The sequence below is a fragment of the Clavelina lepadiformis genome, chromosome 6 (assembly GCF_947623445.1).
Source record: "Clavelina lepadiformis chromosome 6, kaClaLepa1.1, whole genome shotgun sequence".
Lineage (NCBI taxonomy): Eukaryota > Metazoa > Chordata > Ascidiacea > Aplousobranchia > Clavelinidae > Clavelina > Clavelina lepadiformis.
The window spans coordinates 7,922,046-7,941,967 of NC_135245.1; the positions used below are offsets into that span (position 1 = coordinate 7,922,046).

The window sequence follows — 19,922 nt, forward strand, 5'->3', positions numbered from 1 at the left end:
TTAATAGCGTTATTTCATATACGAACAACTTGTTTCTGAATTTGCCCCTCATTTTGAACTTATTGCAAGTATTTGCAATAAAGCTAAAAATTTCTGGGACTAAGCCGGCATTGTTGTTAATAGCAAACCACAAAAAAGCTTTGTTTTCTTAAGCGATTGTGGATATTCAAAATATGCTGTATGAATATGATCAATAAAGGAAGTGTCTTAAAATTCAAATGAAAATAAAAATGAATTCAATGCGTACGTGGTAAAATTTTATACAAGAAAAGATACTAAATAGCCAACATAATATGTTTACACCTTATAGACGATCGCATGTCTTTCGATTGCCAAAGTGGTTACATATGACAAACTACCTTAAAGATAACAAGCAAAAACTTTATTGTCAAAAAAAAAAAAAAAACAGTCCCAGATATTCTGTTTGGTGATCATGTTTGCAGAAACTGTAAACGCAAAAAATAAACAAGCGGCGACAAGTCGCAAGCAACAGTAACTAAGATACGTATTTACATAGCACCCACAGTCCATTGGCAATAAACTATACGTGAGTAATTAACAACCTTTTATAGGTTGAGGCCACACGGGTCAAATTAATTTGCGGATGTCAAAAACCTAATTGCAAACGAAAACACCACTTGCTCTTGTATGTTGCGTAATGAACCACAATATATAAGAAATGCAGCTTTTATATTAGAAATATTAACGAACCGACAACCTCCGCGCAAAGGTACATCATTCAGCTTAACATGTTCTTCTGTTGTATTGTCTAGAGTGGACCAAAGGTTCCCGATTGGGGATGAGAGTTCTTTTGTCATATTATAGCTAATTTTGCATTACTGAGCTATTAATAGATTAGGTGCAAGTTTCAGGTATTATTACTTTGTTTCATAATTTTCAGATTTTTGAAAATTCCACAAAATTGCCTGGTAATTCTGAAATTTGGCAGCGTATTTTTGCAGGCTATAACGAAATATACGAGCTGTTGTTATTAGGTTAGGGAATACAATTGTTTTTTATAGATATTGCAAAATAAAATGAATATGGCTGGTCTTATACTACAACAGCTGGTGGCACACTAAAACGCTACAGGAAACATGCATTTTAGTAAATTGGCAACACGTGGGCATAGATATTTATATGCGACCAGTGACGCAAAAAGAGTTGAAGATGTCCAAGATTGTACAGGCAATAAAACTTAGTTTTTCGCGAAAACTCGTTCATAGATTTAAAATGGCGTTTATAAAAAAACTTACAGAAGAATACAAATGACGGTGGCGTATAGACTGCAACGTATCATGCGGCAATGTTAAAAAACAAGGCTAAATAAATAAAGTATCGCAATTTAAACACGAACAGTTGTTTATAGAGTTATGGTGACAGAGTGGTAGGCATGGATGCGCCAAAGTTAAACGAGGTAGGCACATTTGTTGAATTAAACTGATATCCACCAGTCTTTTCGATTTTCTTCGATTCTGTGAAAGAAAATAAAAGTCCAAAAAATTACCAAAACGTTGTAATGTAACAGCTGAAAACAATCAATTCCTTTATAAGAAACTGTAGACACCATTCCCGGAAAAATAAGAAATTCTGTCACGAGAATATCTTTTCACACCTGTTTTATAAGCACTGCATTTTAACGTTGTAACACCCGGTTTGTAAAGCACTAGTTTACGGTGTAAGCTGTTTATGACTACTTAGTGTTTGTTTTATATTTACTACCCCGTAAACTGTTAGGGAGTTTTTACCTTAGTGTGTGCGTGCACTGTTTTTCTGCTGCATTATATTATACAGTAATTTAGTCCAATGTGTGTGTGTCAGCCGTTTTTATAGATGCTGTTCATTACTTCATTTATGTGTACTTGCGTATACTTGTCGGTTTTCATAACTTCTCTCGCACTGTCGCACTTCTTTACTATTTACACGTGCAGGTTTTTTTTAGCTTGTTTCTCGTTCCGCGTCGCCGCACTACCCCTGTAGACCTATTTGGTAATTAACGCCCCACGCTTATTTTCTTGCTATGTGGCCAAGATTAATTCTGTGTTTTGGTTGAGTTGAGTTAGTCTACGTTAGGTTTTAATAAAGAGAAGACGTTTGTTTTTATTTAAGAAAGACTCGTAAAAATAAGAGAGTCTGGCTGATTGACTAGCCGTTAAAGCGGGGAGCTTACCTGGTCAGAAAAAGTTTGGTTACAATTCTATACCACATTTCGTATAGGATATTGAGCAAATTAAACATTTTCCTATAGACATGACTGGACACACCAGTGTGACGCTGGTGTCTGGTTTTCTGGTATAAATTGAATAAAATTTACTTGCATTTCTACAGATTTGTTTAAATTTCTTTAATTATTTTAGTTTGTATACTTACAACAGGGAGCACATGGCAACAAGTACCCCATTTAAACTGCGAATAACTAATTACAAACTGATTAACCAATTTCATGTCGGTCATCAATAATTAATTAATTAATCGGTTTTCACTCTAATATGCATGAAATTACGAGGTTTTCTCATATATATTAGTTTGGGCTTAACTTTTCTATTTTTCTAAACTGTAAGCGGTTCTCAGTAAACTGTAGTTTTAAGAAAAGTTAACAAAATTCCAGTTTTAAAATCATCCCCAAAATTAAAATTCTAAAAGGTGATACAGGTAACCAAAACGGTAGGATCAAAAGATGGAATTGAACTTGCTGAATTCTGGTTACTTATTAACTAGGTGAACATTTAATGGGGAAAAATTCTCTGAGGCAGTGTAAAACCATGACAGCTACAAAGGTGTAGTATTTTGATATAACCATTGTACACACAAAAATCAAAACTAGATACTGTGACTAATGGGACCCATTACAACCTGCAGCCGCCTGACGTTGATCTGCAAGGACGTAGATTTCCTGTAACGCTTTGCGTTGCTCCTCTGATAAACCAGACATCAGCTGGTTATACCAGATTGGGTCGCGAGATTCCAATGCTACAAAAATTTTAAGCTGTTATAAAGTCTAAAACAATTTAAAATATAGTCAAGCTAAGAAAGTTTTATTAACCTAAAATAACATATTTTTAAAACACATGAGGCATTTTGTATCTTTTTATCTCTACAAAATTTTAGCTTTAGGTACAAATGGTTCGTTTCAGATTCAAATCTGGCAAAATTTGACAGCAGTTTCTGACCAAATTATGTCTGATGTTATTTCATCACCAATGTCAACATGTGCCTGAGCATATTAAAATTTTTTTGCGCAAGCATATTTTTATATTAATAGCATACAATCCAACACTTTTTTGATGAACTTGACCTGAAGACTAAAAATTAAAACATTAATGCATTTTTAAAGTTTCCAAAAGAGCAGTTACGTTCAAACGCTATAATTGGTAAATTCTGTTTTAAAATTTATGACTTTTGGATCTAAAAATTGTCCTAGGTATAAGCTTGCAACATGTAACTGGAACCAGAGGTCAAGCTGGGACAGAATGCATACAGACAAATACCTACAGCGGATGTGGAGTCTTACAGCATAATTACTAAGGTTAAGGGATAGATTATAGAACCAGTTAATGCTACCTAATAGATACAAAAAATGTATTCCAAAACTTAGCAGCCAACTTAATTTCATTCAATCACGACATTTACAGTTACAGGAAAGTAATACCAAAATTGACTACGCCCAGCAAATGCTCACATATTGCCTATCAAATTGGAAACATTTCTAAACCAAAAGTTAATAAGGGAGAATTGCAAAGCATGTAATCAATTATTTCAAGAAAAAGGGTAAGATTCTTACAGGAAAAGACATTTTTAAAAGCCACAAATTCATCAATGGAAGTCTCTTCTGCTTCAAGAGAGGTAGAGAAGGCTTCCAGTAAGGTTTCACCATCTTCATCCTCATCATCGTCGCCTTCTCCAGCCTGAAGACAACCCACAATTTGACAAAATTGATAAAGCTGAATCAGGAATGAAATGGAAGAAGATAAAAGAAAAGAGGAAGTACAAGCAAGAAAAACCTGGCTTCATGACTTAAGATGATGAAAATTAAAGAGATTACAACCAAACACCTAATCTAAACATGTTCTTTGGCTGGTTAAAAAGGTCACCTTTTCTGCTACTAACTAAATTATGAACAGTGATAAATCCAGAACTTAAACAGTGCCTGCAACATTCCAACCCTGATGTCAACAAACAACATCTTTAACAGCCACCATTGCTCTCTTTTCTTCACCAATCCATAACATAGTACTTAAGTCTGCTTAAGACTGTGAAACGCTGCGTAAACCAATAACCAAACTTGAATGAATTAACAGATTGATTTTGTAAAAATAAAAAACTTACGGCCCAATTGCACTTTGCCAAATTTGTTAACCTGTCGTCTTGCATAAAGCTAACTCACCCAAAATAGTTTTCTTAAAAATACTAAACTCCTCTGTCTCATCATCAGAAGCTTCTAACATGCTCCCGTAACTTTCCTCTAGTTCAGTTTCTTCATCAGAATAAACTGAATCTCCATCACCACATTCTTCCTATTTATATCATAACATACCACTGCAGTATGGACAGTATTGCCTCATGTCAGAGAGAACAACATTGTGTTCAAGTTGGATGAAAAGAAAGGATATTATAAGCAAATCATAAGAATACATTAGCTAAAACTCTTGTTTTATCTTTATCACATAGCGAAATTTATATAGTATTTATTTCCGAATGTCAGTGTGACGTGCTATGAATGTCAAAATAACATCTTTTTAGTTAAACATTAGTTATTAGCATATTAACCTTATGATATATTAGCAATTTGACCAAGTAAGATGTTTAAAATCTTACATTCAAAATATTCAAGGTGTGATGTTAAACACAAATATTGATCCTTCTTAGGTTGACCACACTTACTTTCTTTTGCAACATTTCTAAATATTCCGCGGACTCTTCATCAATTTCATCTTCATCTGATGCAAGCTCTTCATGTTCAAATGCTCCATCTTCTTCCTCCTCTTCATCGTCGGATGAGTCAGAACTATCACTGTTGCTGTCTTCCCCCCTAACTAAGAAGAGGAAAAAACTTTGCAGTGGCATGTTCAGTTGGAGAATTCAATTGATTTTAATTTTACTTGTCGACATGGTATGTTAGGAATTATTAGCAAGATTGGCAAGATATATATAAGAAGGAATATAAGCAAGATTCTTATTAACTTCGTCATCTTGTACCCCATAAAACAAACCTTTATAAGCCCTGACAAGACCTTGAAAAAGTAAAATAAATGAAGGGATGATCTGTGGGGAGAGCTCATTAACGCATGATGGTCGGCTGGGAAGGTCAAGTAAGGTACAGAGACCAAGAACACATAATCTTCTATCGTGAATACTGAAAAATATTTTGGCAGTATTCAGTTGCTGCAGAGAATGTATTTTCACATATAACTTGGAATATTGCTAAATACAACTGCTACAGAGTCACTTTTCTCGAACTAATTTGGTACATTTCTTCTTCAAAAAGCAGCACAAAAAAAACTTACCCTAAAAAACAATCAACATCATTTATCCACTGCCTAAAAAACTGTTCTGAAATTGCTTCAGACGTATTAGGAAATCTCATATTTTCCAACGTTTGTAGCAATAAAGCTGGATTGTAATAAAGAGCCGCGATAACCTGCAACGCATGAAAACTGCTTTAGTAGTGCATTTGGCATTGCTATAATGCTGTAAAACATGGAATGAAAACGTGTTTAATATCGATTTACAACATGCAAAAGAGCTTACCACTTGCAGGCACATTGTTCGAAGTTCACTTAATTTTACTTCTCTGGTTAATCTTGCAAGAGCTGCTTCAACAAACAATGGGATACACTACGAATAAAAATATAAACTTGGAATTTTAATTCCAAAGTTGCTGGAAGGATTTGGACAAGTTAGACATCTAGGACAGAATCTTTAGCACTAAAGAAAAAGCCAGTACTGTATTACACTTTGCCAAACAAACTGTGACAAAGCTTTCCTGCCACTTTGTGTTGCACTTATAGTACGCCTAATGGCCGGATTGGAGCCAAACTTGACAGGGTGATCTAGAAGTAGCAGTGCAGCGAGAACAAATGGGTGTCTCGATTTTAGTCATTAAGTATAAAGGCCGGGTACAATCTAATAGAAGACAAGGGGCGATTTATCAGATTTCATGCCAAGATTGCAGCTCTATATACATTGAGGAAACCGAAAGTTCTTTCATGACTAGCATGAAAGCAAATAAAGAAGATATCTCCAATTTTTGACATTAAAAAACATCTTTGAGTAGACATGTTTTGGAACATGAACAAGGGTGGTTATCTCGACACATGCTGCTAAATGTTCTGGGTGGAGACCATGGGGTGACAGTGCTCAGAGTTGTAACAAAGTCATCAAACTTGGGTCGCAAGTCAAGCCATTTATCATTTTATACTCATGTCGAGTCTTTCAAAATGTGACGTAAGTCAAGTGAACTGGTATTTGAAGCAAAGTCAGAAAGCAAACACACTGCTTCTGTCAACAAAAAACTACAAAATTGTTTGAAACTTTGCTTTACAGCCCCGTATGCGTTCATGGATAAACAACCTTCATTTCAAGTTACATGTTAATGTGTTTGTACGAAATAAAGAAACAATCATTTTACTGTAAAGTACTGAAACCTAATCAACAAGAGCCGACTTGAGTCAAGACTTTTGAGTAATTTTCTACAAGGGGACTGAAGTCAAGTCTTTCAATAAGTTACTCGGGTCGAGTCACTGACTCAAGTCATTACAACTTCAATTGCTTCGAATATTTGCAAAAAACAAAAATATGTTACCAGACAGTGTGAGATTCTAATATCTATGAACCTGGTCAATTTGTCCATGGCACTGAAGAATAATCACTTCCAACAATTTTGCGGCATGGCTTTCTGGATCATCACCAGCCTGTGTTTCCAGCACCTGAATAACAAATATGAAATTATAATAAAGGCATAAAGCACTATGCTTAAACTGCTGCTATACATTAAACTGTAGAGCAACACTTACTTTTCTGTACATATAAGAAAAGCTAGTTTGTGTAATTGGAAGCTGAATATTTGTTTCTAGATAACCTACGCAAAAAAATTAACCGCACCCTTTTACACATAGAATATATTATTTCAAGATATTTTGGGGTGGAAAGCAATGTCGGTGTGTCGATGGTACAAAAGTTATGGAGACAGGGCACCATGTCAGTAAAGTAGTCATATCCATCATCCTGCAAAAAGACAATACGATGGATTAATTAGTAACACTAGTGATGACTAGAAGAAAGTTAAGAGGAGAGGATTAGTGCAAAAACAACCTGATCTTATACCAGAGAACTATTCACTGAATAAATTGGTTAAGAATTTTGAAACAAAACTTTCAGTGGTTGCATGACTATTGCCAAAAACAACTTACAAATTCGAGGATTATTGAGATCAAAAAGAAAAATCATGCAGCATAGCAATGACATTTGCTTTTAGGAACAGATTTAAGTACAGTGTTCACTGAGTTTTGTATTGAATAATATCTATAAACTAGTTACATAAAAACTATTTATAACAACTGTCTTTGTGAAATGTACTATATCATAGCGTTTTTTCCACCATCCTTTTTGCGGTATGAGGATTGAGTAAACACAGTGATACTATATTGCGCCAACACAAATAATTTAATTAATCTATGGTACCGTTACTGTTGCATACAAAAGAAGACACTTGCTTCTATCTTCGCATTACATTAAAACTAATACAAATCACTCAACATATTCCAGTGTCTCAGAATAGGTTGTAACCAGCTGCCTATTAATTATATCAATACATTATATCAAACCTCTCATTTAAATTATTGCAAGTTTGCATCTCGTTTTGTGATTTTGCTCATGTCCTCACAACCACTGTCGAGCTTGTTGCAATTCGGACAACTGGGGTTAAATACGTAACCAGTGAAAAATTCTTCAATACTCTTTCATTAGTTTATTCAGTTAATTGTGCTCTTTAAAAATAGGATAAAGAATTGCTTTTCCCTTTTTCACCTGCATTTTGAATATATCTGTACCATTACTTACATCAAACACATCAGAAATCAAGGGTAGAGCTTCCCACATAGGTGGTGATATTGCTTGACAAGTCAAAGAAGCCATAAGAGACAATATTTCTTCATAGTATTCTGAAAATAAGGACATAATAAGCAAAACGAACAAATCTCTAAATACTTACAATTTTTATGATCAAAAGTGGGCCGAAACATTTTTTACCCATAATCCTATTTTTTAAAACATGAGCAACAAGAGGAGCAACAATTCCTTCCAACTGGATGGTGATGTCTCTCTCCTCTTCCATCATTTCAAGGATCGTTTCTATGGTGTTCAGGATGCTCATCGCAGTGAGGGCTTTTTCCTCATTTGAATCCTCTCCGTCTCCTGCTCCATCACCTTCGCTCTTTGCTGCTCCTTCCACAACTTTGAGAAACGTCATTGTCTGCAAAATAGACAAAATACATATGAAGTAATATTTCAGTTTCGTCTGTTAGCTTGTTTTGCAAAAGAGCATATTTTTCAATGTAATTTTAATTTGTTGTAACTTTTCTCTCATACTAATTTTTCTGTAATTTCCACCGCATACGGAATGACATGTTCACAAAATAAACAGATAACTTTTTGTACAACACTAGTCAGATCATCATTTTCAGTTTCATGAACCAATTGCAGCAAAGCTGAAAAAGAAAAAAATCCAGAAAAGACTAGAGATCCAGACAAAAACACATCATGATAGGGCATTACATTACCTTGTACTATTGGCCTAACGTGAGGAATGCAGTGTTTTTCTGCTGCTTCTTGGTTAGTTAAAAATGACTGCAAAGCCATTGCTGCTTCAACTCGAACAGGAAGGTCTTTGTCATTGATTAGTAGAAACTTCAAGCCATCGGTAATTGCAGTCATGCTTTCCTTTTTCCGTATTTTTGCTTCACTGAAATGTTGCACCACCCAGCAAGCCTATAAACCAGGAGTATCACAGAATAACTTATATGAGCTTATACAAGCATGCCTACAGTTCGGTTTTACAAACATAAGTTCATTTAAAGGGTTGCATAATGACTGCTATAAAGCAAGTGACATAATTCAATCAATTAATAACATGTCAATAATGTTGTGTACCTAATTAAACTCCCACAAAATTTTTTAACAGTATCAACAGTAAAAGAATCATAATTTCTACAACATACTCGAGCCCTCATGTATCCAAAAGAACTTCGAAATTCTGGAATAACGTGGGTGACTAACATTAACTCCAATTGGTCCTTGTACATTTTTCTTTTCAACAATGTATCACCGAGAGAACCAATAATATGCAAAGCACCGTCTTTGCTTCGTGTCGTGTCCGAATTATTAGCTGACTGAGTTAAAACACTATACAAAACAATCAGCAACAAAATACATTAATACAAGAATTCATACTTTAAATGCCAAGCTAATGCTTTATCAGCTAACTGCAAGAGATTTGGCCTATTATGGCTGCTATGAAATATAATTGTGATTCGAAACTAAGCGTTAGTGTTAGTGGTCAATTTGCATATGAATTTCATTAAACATCATTTTCGGAAAGTATGAGGATTGACAAGCATAAGCAGTTGGCTTAATGAATATCATGTTCTACTCTTAAGTTAGTGTACCCATAGCAAAGTCCCATGGTTTTCTGTAAAACTTGTTTTCGTTTCGATGAAGCAGAATGCAGTAGACATTGTGCTGCACTCACAGGAGAAAGAAAATCTTCAAAGACATCTGTAGGATGGCAACACAGACTGTTTATAACTTAAATAAGACAGGATGTCCAAAAAATTGAAAGTGGTGGAAAAACCTTAAGCAAAAAATGGTTGCTTTCTTTAGTTGCTGAATATTATTTACACACAACTGAGAATTCCAACCACACAATATTTAAATCATATCTATGCAGGCATCAATAGTAATATAAATTCATTAATTTAAGTGTGAAAAACAATGCATCATGACATAAGTAAACTAATTTTTAAAAATTTCACTTCTTTATATTTGTTAGTGTTCTATGATCTAGAAAAATGGGTTAAATATGAGTTGCTACTGATGCGTCTCTATGTAAATGCAGTGTTTGTAATAATAAGCAGAAAATTGCAATTATAAATCAAACTATGTAGACATGTGGGTATTAAAACTATAAATCTGGCATTACCAAATTTAATGCGAATGTATTCATGAGGATCATCATCCCAAACTTCTTGATCTTCATCAGTGAAACACATGAGGGGAAAAATGATGTTCTTCAGAATATCCTGAATTTAAAAATAAATAACTATGAAAAAGTTTGATGAAGAAAACAAAATTCATACATATATAGCAAGTCATAAGCCTGCAAATATTCTCCTCAGACAAAATACTTACATGATACACTCCTTTCAAAACTTTCCATGTATGAGAATGGCTAACAGCCTGATCAAGAAAATGCAATGCTTGTTGGAGTACCCGAGGTGCAACATATACATTATTATGATATCCTTCAAGGATCTTGAATATAACTTGTAATATTCCAACTGCAAAGGAAAGACAGTAAACACAATAGTACTATTTAGATAGTGGATATTAAGAAACCGGATGTTCCAACCAGAAATAACTGGGATGCAAAATATTAGACAGTAATATGAAAGCACAGTACATTTACCTGCATATCGTTTAAGAAAAAATTCAGCAAAATCATTGTATTCCTTTGTGACACTACCGGGACTTCCATACCTGCAAAACGGATTTCAACGTATATTTGCAATAAAGTTGTAGAAAAAAACATTGAATACTTGTTACCCAGTTGTAAATGACATGGCTTTCTGCATGTATTTTACCTTTCAAAAACTCTTGCCAAGAAATGCATTGCCCATTTTTTGCATTTCCACCAAGGTAGATCAGGTCTTTCCAATTCATCAACCTTGAAAAAATTTAATTATCGTAAGTGTACAAAAGAGATACAAAAATTCAAGCTAATTTTAAATAAAACACTGATGTATGTTCACATTGAATTACAGTATCAACCTAACATTTTGCAAAATTGTTCTGCTTTGTTGCTTTCACGAAACAGTTTTAGTTTGAAAGAAAGTTACTAACAATTTGCAACAAAAATGTATGTGTTCTGTCCGGGATTTTGGAATTACGGAAGGGGACCAACTGTGGCCCGCCATCTGGTGTTTATTTGCTTGTGAACGTCACAAAGTTTTTGCATTAATTTGAATAAAAAATAACGAACGATAAAATTAACGTTCAAAGTTAAAAAGTAACGATTTTTATTTAAATATAGCTATCAGGAAATTGCCTTATTTAGATGCAACTTGATTTTACAAGCATATAAGTTGTGATTGTTGACTTGTATTCTCCAATCGTAAGGTCACCTAAGTAACATTACGTTCTTGAGCCTATATTTTGTATCAATAGCAATGATGCATCACAACAATAATAGAGAAACATCTTTAAGCATCTGGAAATGCAAAAACTTATATCAAAAAAGAGAATTAGATGTACTTGCAATGTGTCTTCTGGAACAGATGATTCAATAACATAGCGTAATATTTTCATCCATTCATCCAGTGTTTCTTGATTTAGCAATTCCATCGGTAATGAGTACTGCATGACAAACAACCCACAAATAGCTTTCCCAAATTGCAAAAGGTTTAAAATTTCATGCAATATCAAGTTCTTTATACCTGAATTAGAGCATACAGAATTTTCAAAAGTTGCTTCTGAAGAAGAGCAGATGCAGCAGAATGATCTTCCATAAATCTCTGAAATAGCTGAAGCATGACCGGAAGAAAAATCTTCATTGCAGCAATGAGTGGCCCACGATCATTAACTTTTTTGAATCTACAAAAAAAAAGATTATAAGAGAAATTTCAGCAAGACAAAGCTGGTTTTGAAATACCTTTGAAATGAATACTGACTCATAGTTTTTAACTAGCTGGTAAAGGGTCATCAGAGATCCCATCCAAGAGCGAGGATTATCAGATTGGAGATGAAGACTAATTTTATCCACCACTGCAGGCCACTTTCCAGGATAATCATGTTTGATTATATTATTGACAATAACTGTCAATTGGCTCCTAAGAGATTAAAAACATTCCACTTGACACACAAAAAAACTTTGACCAAAAGTATGTTACATACTAACAGTAACTATCTTCTCACCTTATTATATCAGGTGCATGAATTATAGCTTCAACAATGTTTTCTCTGAGAATAGCTCGATCATTTTCATGAATGCTAAATACATCCGGAATTGGAGTACCATCACGGTCTGTTCTATCATGCCACGACTGGGTGCATAAATTTTTGAGATAAATTGCTCCAGATTGTCTAACCGACATCTGCACTTCCTCAGACATGATCAACTGCAAGAGTAGTGGTGCAAAACCAGCAATTTTGTGCATCTGCCATTTAAACAAAGATATAAGTAACTAAATGACTCAAATGGTTAAAATAGATTAAATTCATAAGATAATGTGGCCTTGCCGCACAACATACTTTTGTTGTATCTAAGCATATTTCTGTATCTATTATGAAATACTTTTAATATATAACATTATTTAGTTAATATATATGGGTAGAAATATGTATGATTTAACTGACGTTACAAGCATAGTATTAAATTTTGACAACAGAAAATCTTATGATATATATACTTATAAATGAGTCATAAAATTTTTTTTTGATATTTTAGCATCTAGGTGGTACCATTGCTTCTTTATTTATCAAAATAGCATTTAAACAATGAAAATTAACGTCTGAACCAGTTTGTTTATTATAAATTAGAATTGGGAGATTTTTTCTAGCAAATAGCTGCTTCGTGGCTAACTTAAAAATCTGTTAGGTGCTAGGCAGAACATTGTAACAAAAGACTGCTTTAAAAGGTACCACAAATGCAAAGTCTACACGCCATTCACTGGTATATAACCGATCAAAACTTCATACATATATTAAGGTGCAAAATGGCCACATCTCTTTGTTTGTTTGTTTGCAGTTAGCTACTGGCAGGCACGTCCAATCACTACAATTCTACAATATCATCAAAAATCAAGTATACAAGATTTGTGTGTTTAACAAATGTAATGTTGTAAAATGCTCTTCTACAGTCCTTTCTACTTTCACCACAAACTGTCTGTCAGGCGTTTACCACCGCACATGACAGTCTACCTTTAAAGTTTCGGTCTTCTCAGCGAATTCCTCACAAGCAATGTAATTATTATTATTGGCATACTATATAAATGGTTCTGCTGTATTGTACGACACAAGATCACAGAATATCTTATCTTTCGCTAGTTCGAATAAACCTTTCAGTTTAGTTGGAGTTGACCATATTATCACAGAGTTTTTCTCCTGCAGGTGACGTTTGACTGCAATTAGTGCCGGCAGAGAAAGATACGTGGCCTTTATGGAAGTCAGGTCAAGCAACATTTATTGACACAGACACATGTCCTACCAACTAGAGATCATTGCATTTCCATTGAAAACAAAAAACAATGCATATCATTTTATGTTAAAAATGTTAACACTCCATTGTCTAAAAATTATTTTCTTCGTATTGAACGTTTTTAACCATTACTTCTTTCACAATATTTATTGCCAAACAACAATGTAATCTTTTGGAAAATATTTCGTTCTTGCTAAACGGTTACAGTTAAAGTCAGCTCGTAACGTGCGGCGAATATATTTTGCTCAAAAGCAGCTGGTACTGTTGTAGTATTCGAGTTAAATATATTTATTTTGTAGGTCGCAAACATTTCGCTGAACTGTTTCACTAACCATTTTGGATAGCCCAGCGTAAAGTTTTAGTTGAGATATGCTGGGCTGTGGTTGGACGTAAAAGAAAGATTTAAATGAGAAAACGTTAAAATTAATCGTGAGGCGCCATAGAAATCATAGGTAAAAAATAAAAGACATAGTGGAAACGTAAGTTACAAACCGATATTGTAGAGTCCAAAAGTAAAAAGGATGCGTAGAAAAGGTTTAAATTGTACAAATTGCCAAAACTTAACTAAAGTTGTAGCACAAAGTTAAAACAATTTCTGGCAATTGGAAAGGTTATACCTTGCATTGTCCCAGTCCTGGCTATGTGCAGTTTGTATTAATTTCTACGTTGTCGCATAGAAAATAAATCAGCTATTGAATAAACAAAAAAATTTGTAAGGCTTGATAATAATGTAACTGCAATCGCTAAGCAGCAGCCAAGAACATTTAATAATTACATTAGGTTTGTGTTTTAAGTTTCTCGCAATGTTAATGCAGTGTATATGAAGTCAGAGTACCAATTCTGACTTCAAAAAGGGGATGTGTGATTTGAATATCAAATTGTTACAATGATGCTTGCTTGCTGGTTTTGGTTTGATGACGGGGTTACGCTTGTGTATGTTGGATTTCCTCGCTTGTTGCTTTAGTTAAGAGATAAGCGATTAAGCGAGTCAAAAAAGAAATGTCTTGCCGTGTCTGAAATGTTTTAATTTTGGAAACTGATCCAGTGTATGTCGAGTAAAGATAAGAAGTTAAACAAATTTTGGCCAACTTACAATGATTGTGGGTGTTTTTTTTTCTCACACATGTATATGTCAGCGCATGTGCGGGTGATCTTTTTTCTCTTGTTTTCTCTCAAAAGTTGCTAAAGTGAGAATTCCTGGAGTCGTTTTTTTGCTACTGGCACAGTCCTCGGAGGGTTAATCAAAAATCGAAAGGCATCACTGCATGTCCGGTACCGGGCTGCACTTTGTGAAAATCTGGTGCCTGTAGACACCAGCGTTAAAAAGCCTTTCCCAAACCTGACTGACTAACTAACACCCATACTGAGTAAATCGGAGATATATATATATAGATAACTTACTTGTATTAAAAATATGACTTGAGAATCAGTGACTATATTTCAGTTAACGCAGTTGATGACATCCACTTAACGACTAGTGAATATTGGCTTAAGTCTCAGCTCAATTACAAACAAGCGAGTGACAAAAATTTGTAGGGTGAACCTCATGAGTTCGAAATTTGAATGCATGATTATGATCCTACCTGCGAGACTGTGTTCCATTCAAATTTTGTGATACATTTTTGGCTTAAATTGCTTAATCACTACAAATTCTTTCTCTGGAATACTGACTGACAAATATTTTTTGATTTAAGGTCAACTTGGGTCTTGGTTTAGCATTTGGCCTTTACTTTAAGTCTGTTTCCACATAGTGCAATCGCAGGTATTTGCTTGCTTTTCTCTGTGCAGTCTGTCTGGCTGTCTGCTTCAATGTGCTTCATATTAACTGGTAAAGTTTCCAGACATGCGGAGGTTGTTGATACAAACAGACTATCATGTTGCCCTTTTGAAAATCCAAAAACATGTGACTATGAGTATTTTTGGCAGATGCTCAACCAAAGTTCGTAACAGACTTATACAAAAAATAACTTATAGTTTTCATTGTCACTGTCTCTCACATTTCTAGGACACATGTCATCACCTTTTACCAGACGATAACCAGTAGTAATATTTTCCGATGTTGTGGAAATTAACAAAATAATTAATTAACAACTTAAATAAAAATATTTTGCAAAAATATAATTCATTTTTATTACTCTTATTGGAATTATTACATATTGAGTGGTGGTCAAAACCAGGTGGCCATTATTTAAGATTTTTATTTGATTTTATTTATTTACAAGCATCAAATAAAAATCTTAAATAATGGCCACTTGGTTTTGACCACCACTCAATATGTAATAATTCCAATAAGAGTAATAAAAATGAATTATATTTTTGCAAAATATTTTTATTTAAGTTGTTAATTAATTATTTTGTTACTTTCCACAACATTGGAAAATATTACTACTGGTTATCGTCAGGTAAAAGGTGATGATAATACTTTGGTTTATCGCATAGCGGTTTATTGCATAATCCGCTTAATTGAATAAAAATGAAGGTGATTTATTCGATTATTCAAAAGTTTTTAAAAGACAAAATTGAAAACAACATGCACTGGGAGCGGACACGCAATGCGTAAGTTTTGAGACTTGTACTGTGCTTTGTTACAAAACAATCAAACAGACAATGCCGAATTTAAGCACTAACACGTGGCTGTCAATACGCAGACGTTAACATTCGCACTGTACTAGTTTCATTTAAGCGTTGCGTAAAGAAAGTGTTGCGTTAATATGTGAAGAAGTTTTACGAAACAAACAAGTTGAAAAAGATGACATCAACGAAGAAAGCTCTGCTGACGCAATCGCTGCCACTACATCAAAAAGTAAAGAAGTTCTGCATGCACTTGATACAATTCGCCGACGACTACAGTTTGAAGGGGCAGACATGGCCACATTTGTTCGTTTAGAAACACAAATGCAAGAAAGCATGAAAAATAAAATTAAACAAACAACAATCGCGCAGTATTTTTCTTGATTAAACAATAAATGTTAGAGTGTTTTGCGTGTTTGAATGAATGAATGATCGCAATAAACAATAAACGTTAGTGTTTTGCATTTTGACGTTTTTACACGTGACCAGCTTCGCATGTCAAGTAAGACAATAAGTGGACTTTGCACTTTCGCATAATTCGTTTAATCGCATAAAAAGGCTTGGCAAATTGACTATGCAATTAACCGGATTCGACTGTAGTTATTTTTTTTTCTAGGACTTGATGGAATTTTTTGCTCCAAAAAATTAATGCAAAACAATGCAATGCAAGGAGCAAATAACACAAAAAGGAAAACTCGCACATGCCCAGCTCTGCTCTGGTTTTAAAAGAGTGTATAACACTAGTCAGTAGTTTTTACAAAATAAATTTATGCTTTTTTCGAAAACAAGTATCTCTTTCTTTTGTTTCATACTCTATTCACATACACTTTGTATACAAAGTAAGAAAATTTGTATGCACTTTATAATCTATACAAAGTAAAAACATGAGTATGACATAACCTACAAGATGAAGAGTCTTACTTGTTCAAGCTGGTTTTCTGCCTCCTTTCGCAAATTTGGAGACATTGTGCCTTCCAAAACATTGACAACTTTTGCTGGATCCATATTGATTGCAATACAATATGCGGAATCGGGCATTTGACAACAAGCTTCACCAAAATCAAAATTTTGCTAAATCTGGTTAGGTTACTTATTGAGATCTTATATATATGCAACAAACAGTTAGCGGACCTTAAAATGTATTAGTCTATCATGTACATTCAAGTAACAATATACATAGTCTTTTGTTGCATCTACAAAGAGAATGTATGTTTTGCCAAAGACCTTTGATGTGTTGCTGTTGTGAAAATAGTACACAACTGACATAAATTAATGCTACAAATGACTTGACATGATGTATGCACAACTTAACAATTTTTCCTTAATCATTGGCTTTATCCAATAAATAATAGCAAAACTTTCACTTTCTTTTTGGGACATCACTAATTTACAAAATACTGAAATCAAAGTGTCTGAAAACTACGATAACATATTTAATTAATGGACATTGAGGAACCTAAAATTGTACGAAATGCCATTAATATCAATGGAATTACGGAATATATTTTTTGAATATACTATTGAAAATAATTAGCACATTGAAATGCAAAGGCAACACAATGATAAGAGAAGATAAAGAGAACGGAAAGTGCAAAATGAAACAAAGGAGATAAAGAGAAACAGTAACACTCCTGCACACCTTGAGAACAGTCAAAAGAAAAGTTCTAAGTGATAATGCAAGATCTATAATAAAGATAAAATAGTTATGCGAGCAAAAAGTGCAACAACAGGAAACAAATAAGCAGAAGTGAGATTGGAAAGCCGAAGGTGTGAAATAAGATAAAAAAAAAATAGAAAAAACATTGAGCCGCTCTAGATAGAAACAATTGGATTCGAATAGAGAGAGAGAGAGAGAGAGAGAGGGATACTTTTTTACATTAAAAATTATGTTTTTATGTGCATTAATTAATTATTATCGACTGTCATAAAGAGTAGACTAGACATTTTGTAGAGTAGACAAGTCATTTTGTAATTCCTTTTATCCCTCACTTTTTGTACAATGGTGTCAAAATACCTTTTACTTTATTCATTATGTAAATTAATGTTGCCCTTTCCTTAGGCTAAAACTCCTTGTCCTAAAATGCAGTTTTATGCTTGTTTCATTTTGGTAGTTACATTACATTAGGACAAATATTATACCTGTAGCAAGGCCAAATTGCTAACTTGTCCGTTTGTTATATTGTGAGCAGAATACAAAAGGTAACTTCAAAACTTTGTAGATGCACAAAAAACTTTTCCCCTACACTTTTCCCATAGAATATGAAAAGATGTGTACACATTTTCCTTTGGCATTTTCCGCCATTGACCAGACTAGAAAGCATGGCACTTTTTAACGACACTTGCAGGAAGATAATAATCCTGGCAAACGGTGCATTTTGCAGTCCAGTAGGTTATAGGCAGGGTTGCCATCGGTCTCAACTCAAAAATAAGGACGACTAGGAAACGAAAGACGAATACCACCTTAAACAGTGCACAACAGGAGAAAGCAACCAATGTTCCTTAAAAAAAACGAGACACTATCTGCATGTTCTTAATTTTGGTATCTCTTTGGTACAAAATGGTATACTAAAGGTGTCAAAATGCCCAAAATACAAACCATTGCCCTAAAAATAAGACGAAAATAAGGACGCAAGTGAAAATAAGGACATTTCTTAGAAAAAGGGACAAACATATTTTCTAAGACACGGACCTTTAAAATAAGGACAAATCTTAGAAATAAGGACGGTATGGCAACCCTGGTTATAGGCCTACCCAAAGCCTGTGGGCTTCTTTCTGCAGAGGGAAATGTGTAATCTCCAAAAAAAAACATTGTGCTCTTTTTCATCAAATAAAGAGAAAAACAGAAGAGCCAACATAAATGTCTCCTTTTTAGAGATCGCACCTTTCCCTAAAGTTGACATTCGGATGCAGGAATCACAGTCTTTAAAAATCCCAAAGGTGCAGTTGTCATTCTTTCAACTATACCCTTGTAATATACTTGGGCAAAGCAATAACGACGCTTTGGGTCTAGTGCAGAAGTGCACAACCAAATGAGGTCATCACATCACACTAACCTGCTGCCCACTAGGCTAAATTAAAATCGCGCCAAGACTTAGGCCTATAGCATCTTCATTCCTCAGTTTCATTTTCATGTTGGTGTTGGTGTGCTACTCGCGCATATTTCAAAACAGCATGATGGTGTTGCATGTTTCATAGAAATGATACTCGTCACTAGCGGAGCAACAGAATAGAATAAAATTAACACGAAAAAAATGAAAAATATTGCAAATCGCTCTATGGCATATTTTATCGCTTGGTCTCGATAGTGGTTAATGTCGTGCTGCGAACTGCGCTGTTATTTTAAGAAATTGTTTATTTAAGACAAATGCTATAGCAATAAGCTGATGGTGGCTGAACCGTGTTTACCCAGTATATAGTAAAATAAAAAACAAGATATGAGTTGGCACTCTGAAAGTAACTTTATTTCTGATTCTTCTACACGAGCTTTCGCAAGCATAACCTTGTTTCTTCAGGGGTACTAAGAGATGGCCTCAAAAAGCAATAAGCTGGTATTTGTTGTCTATTATAACAAATAATGACCCGATAATTAGTAGATTACATAATTTACATGAAGCCTACAAGGGCGGTTGCAGAATAGTTTCAAATAGTACGCACTAAATCGTTTTCTACTATTTTGGACCCCATTCGTCTACTTTCCGCCTATTAAAATGGGCCAGAGTACGGGAATTTTTTCCCATTCGTATCGTTGAAAGTATACCTTTCTTACTCTAGAGTAAGATGATATGCCTTTGGAATGCGAAGAAGTTTAGGCCTACTTCGGCACAAGTATCGTTTGTGCACCCCATTGGTCTATTTTCCGCCCATTAAAATGGAACTGCTTTCA

General features: G+C 34.3%; 1 protein-coding gene across 2 annotated transcripts; it reads right to left on the reverse strand.

The window, feature by feature from the left end:
• Positions 1-418: 418 nt before the first annotated feature.
• Positions 419-17,214, reverse strand: LOC143462027 (importin-7-like). Of its 2 annotated transcripts, none has more exons than XM_076960023.1 (24): positions 16,961-17,214; positions 12,187-12,428; positions 11,943-12,101; positions 11,709-11,865; positions 11,527-11,628; positions 10,857-10,939; positions 10,682-10,752; positions 10,405-10,553; positions 10,196-10,295; positions 9,663-9,771; positions 9,216-9,399; positions 8,778-8,985; positions 8,587-8,705; positions 8,248-8,470; positions 8,059-8,159; positions 7,102-7,224; positions 6,834-6,926; positions 5,749-5,835; positions 5,505-5,638; positions 5,211-5,353; positions 4,882-5,033; positions 4,385-4,514; positions 2,854-2,970; positions 419-1,475 (listed from the first exon to the last, which is right to left on the reverse strand). In XM_076960023.1, exons 1-24 carry the CDS (start codon positions 17,075-17,077, stop codon positions 1,372-1,374), a joined length of 3,207 nt encoding a protein of 1,068 aa, XP_076816138.1. In that variant the 5' UTR covers positions 17,078-17,214; the 3' UTR covers positions 419-1,371. The 2 variants fall into 2 exon arrangements, with proteins under 2 accessions (XP_076816138.1, XP_076816139.1); XM_076960024.1 differs by lacking the exon at positions 4,385-4,514 and adding an exon at positions 3,782-3,905 and having other exon boundaries at positions 16,961-17,210.
• Positions 17,215-19,922: the final 2,708 nt, after the last annotated feature.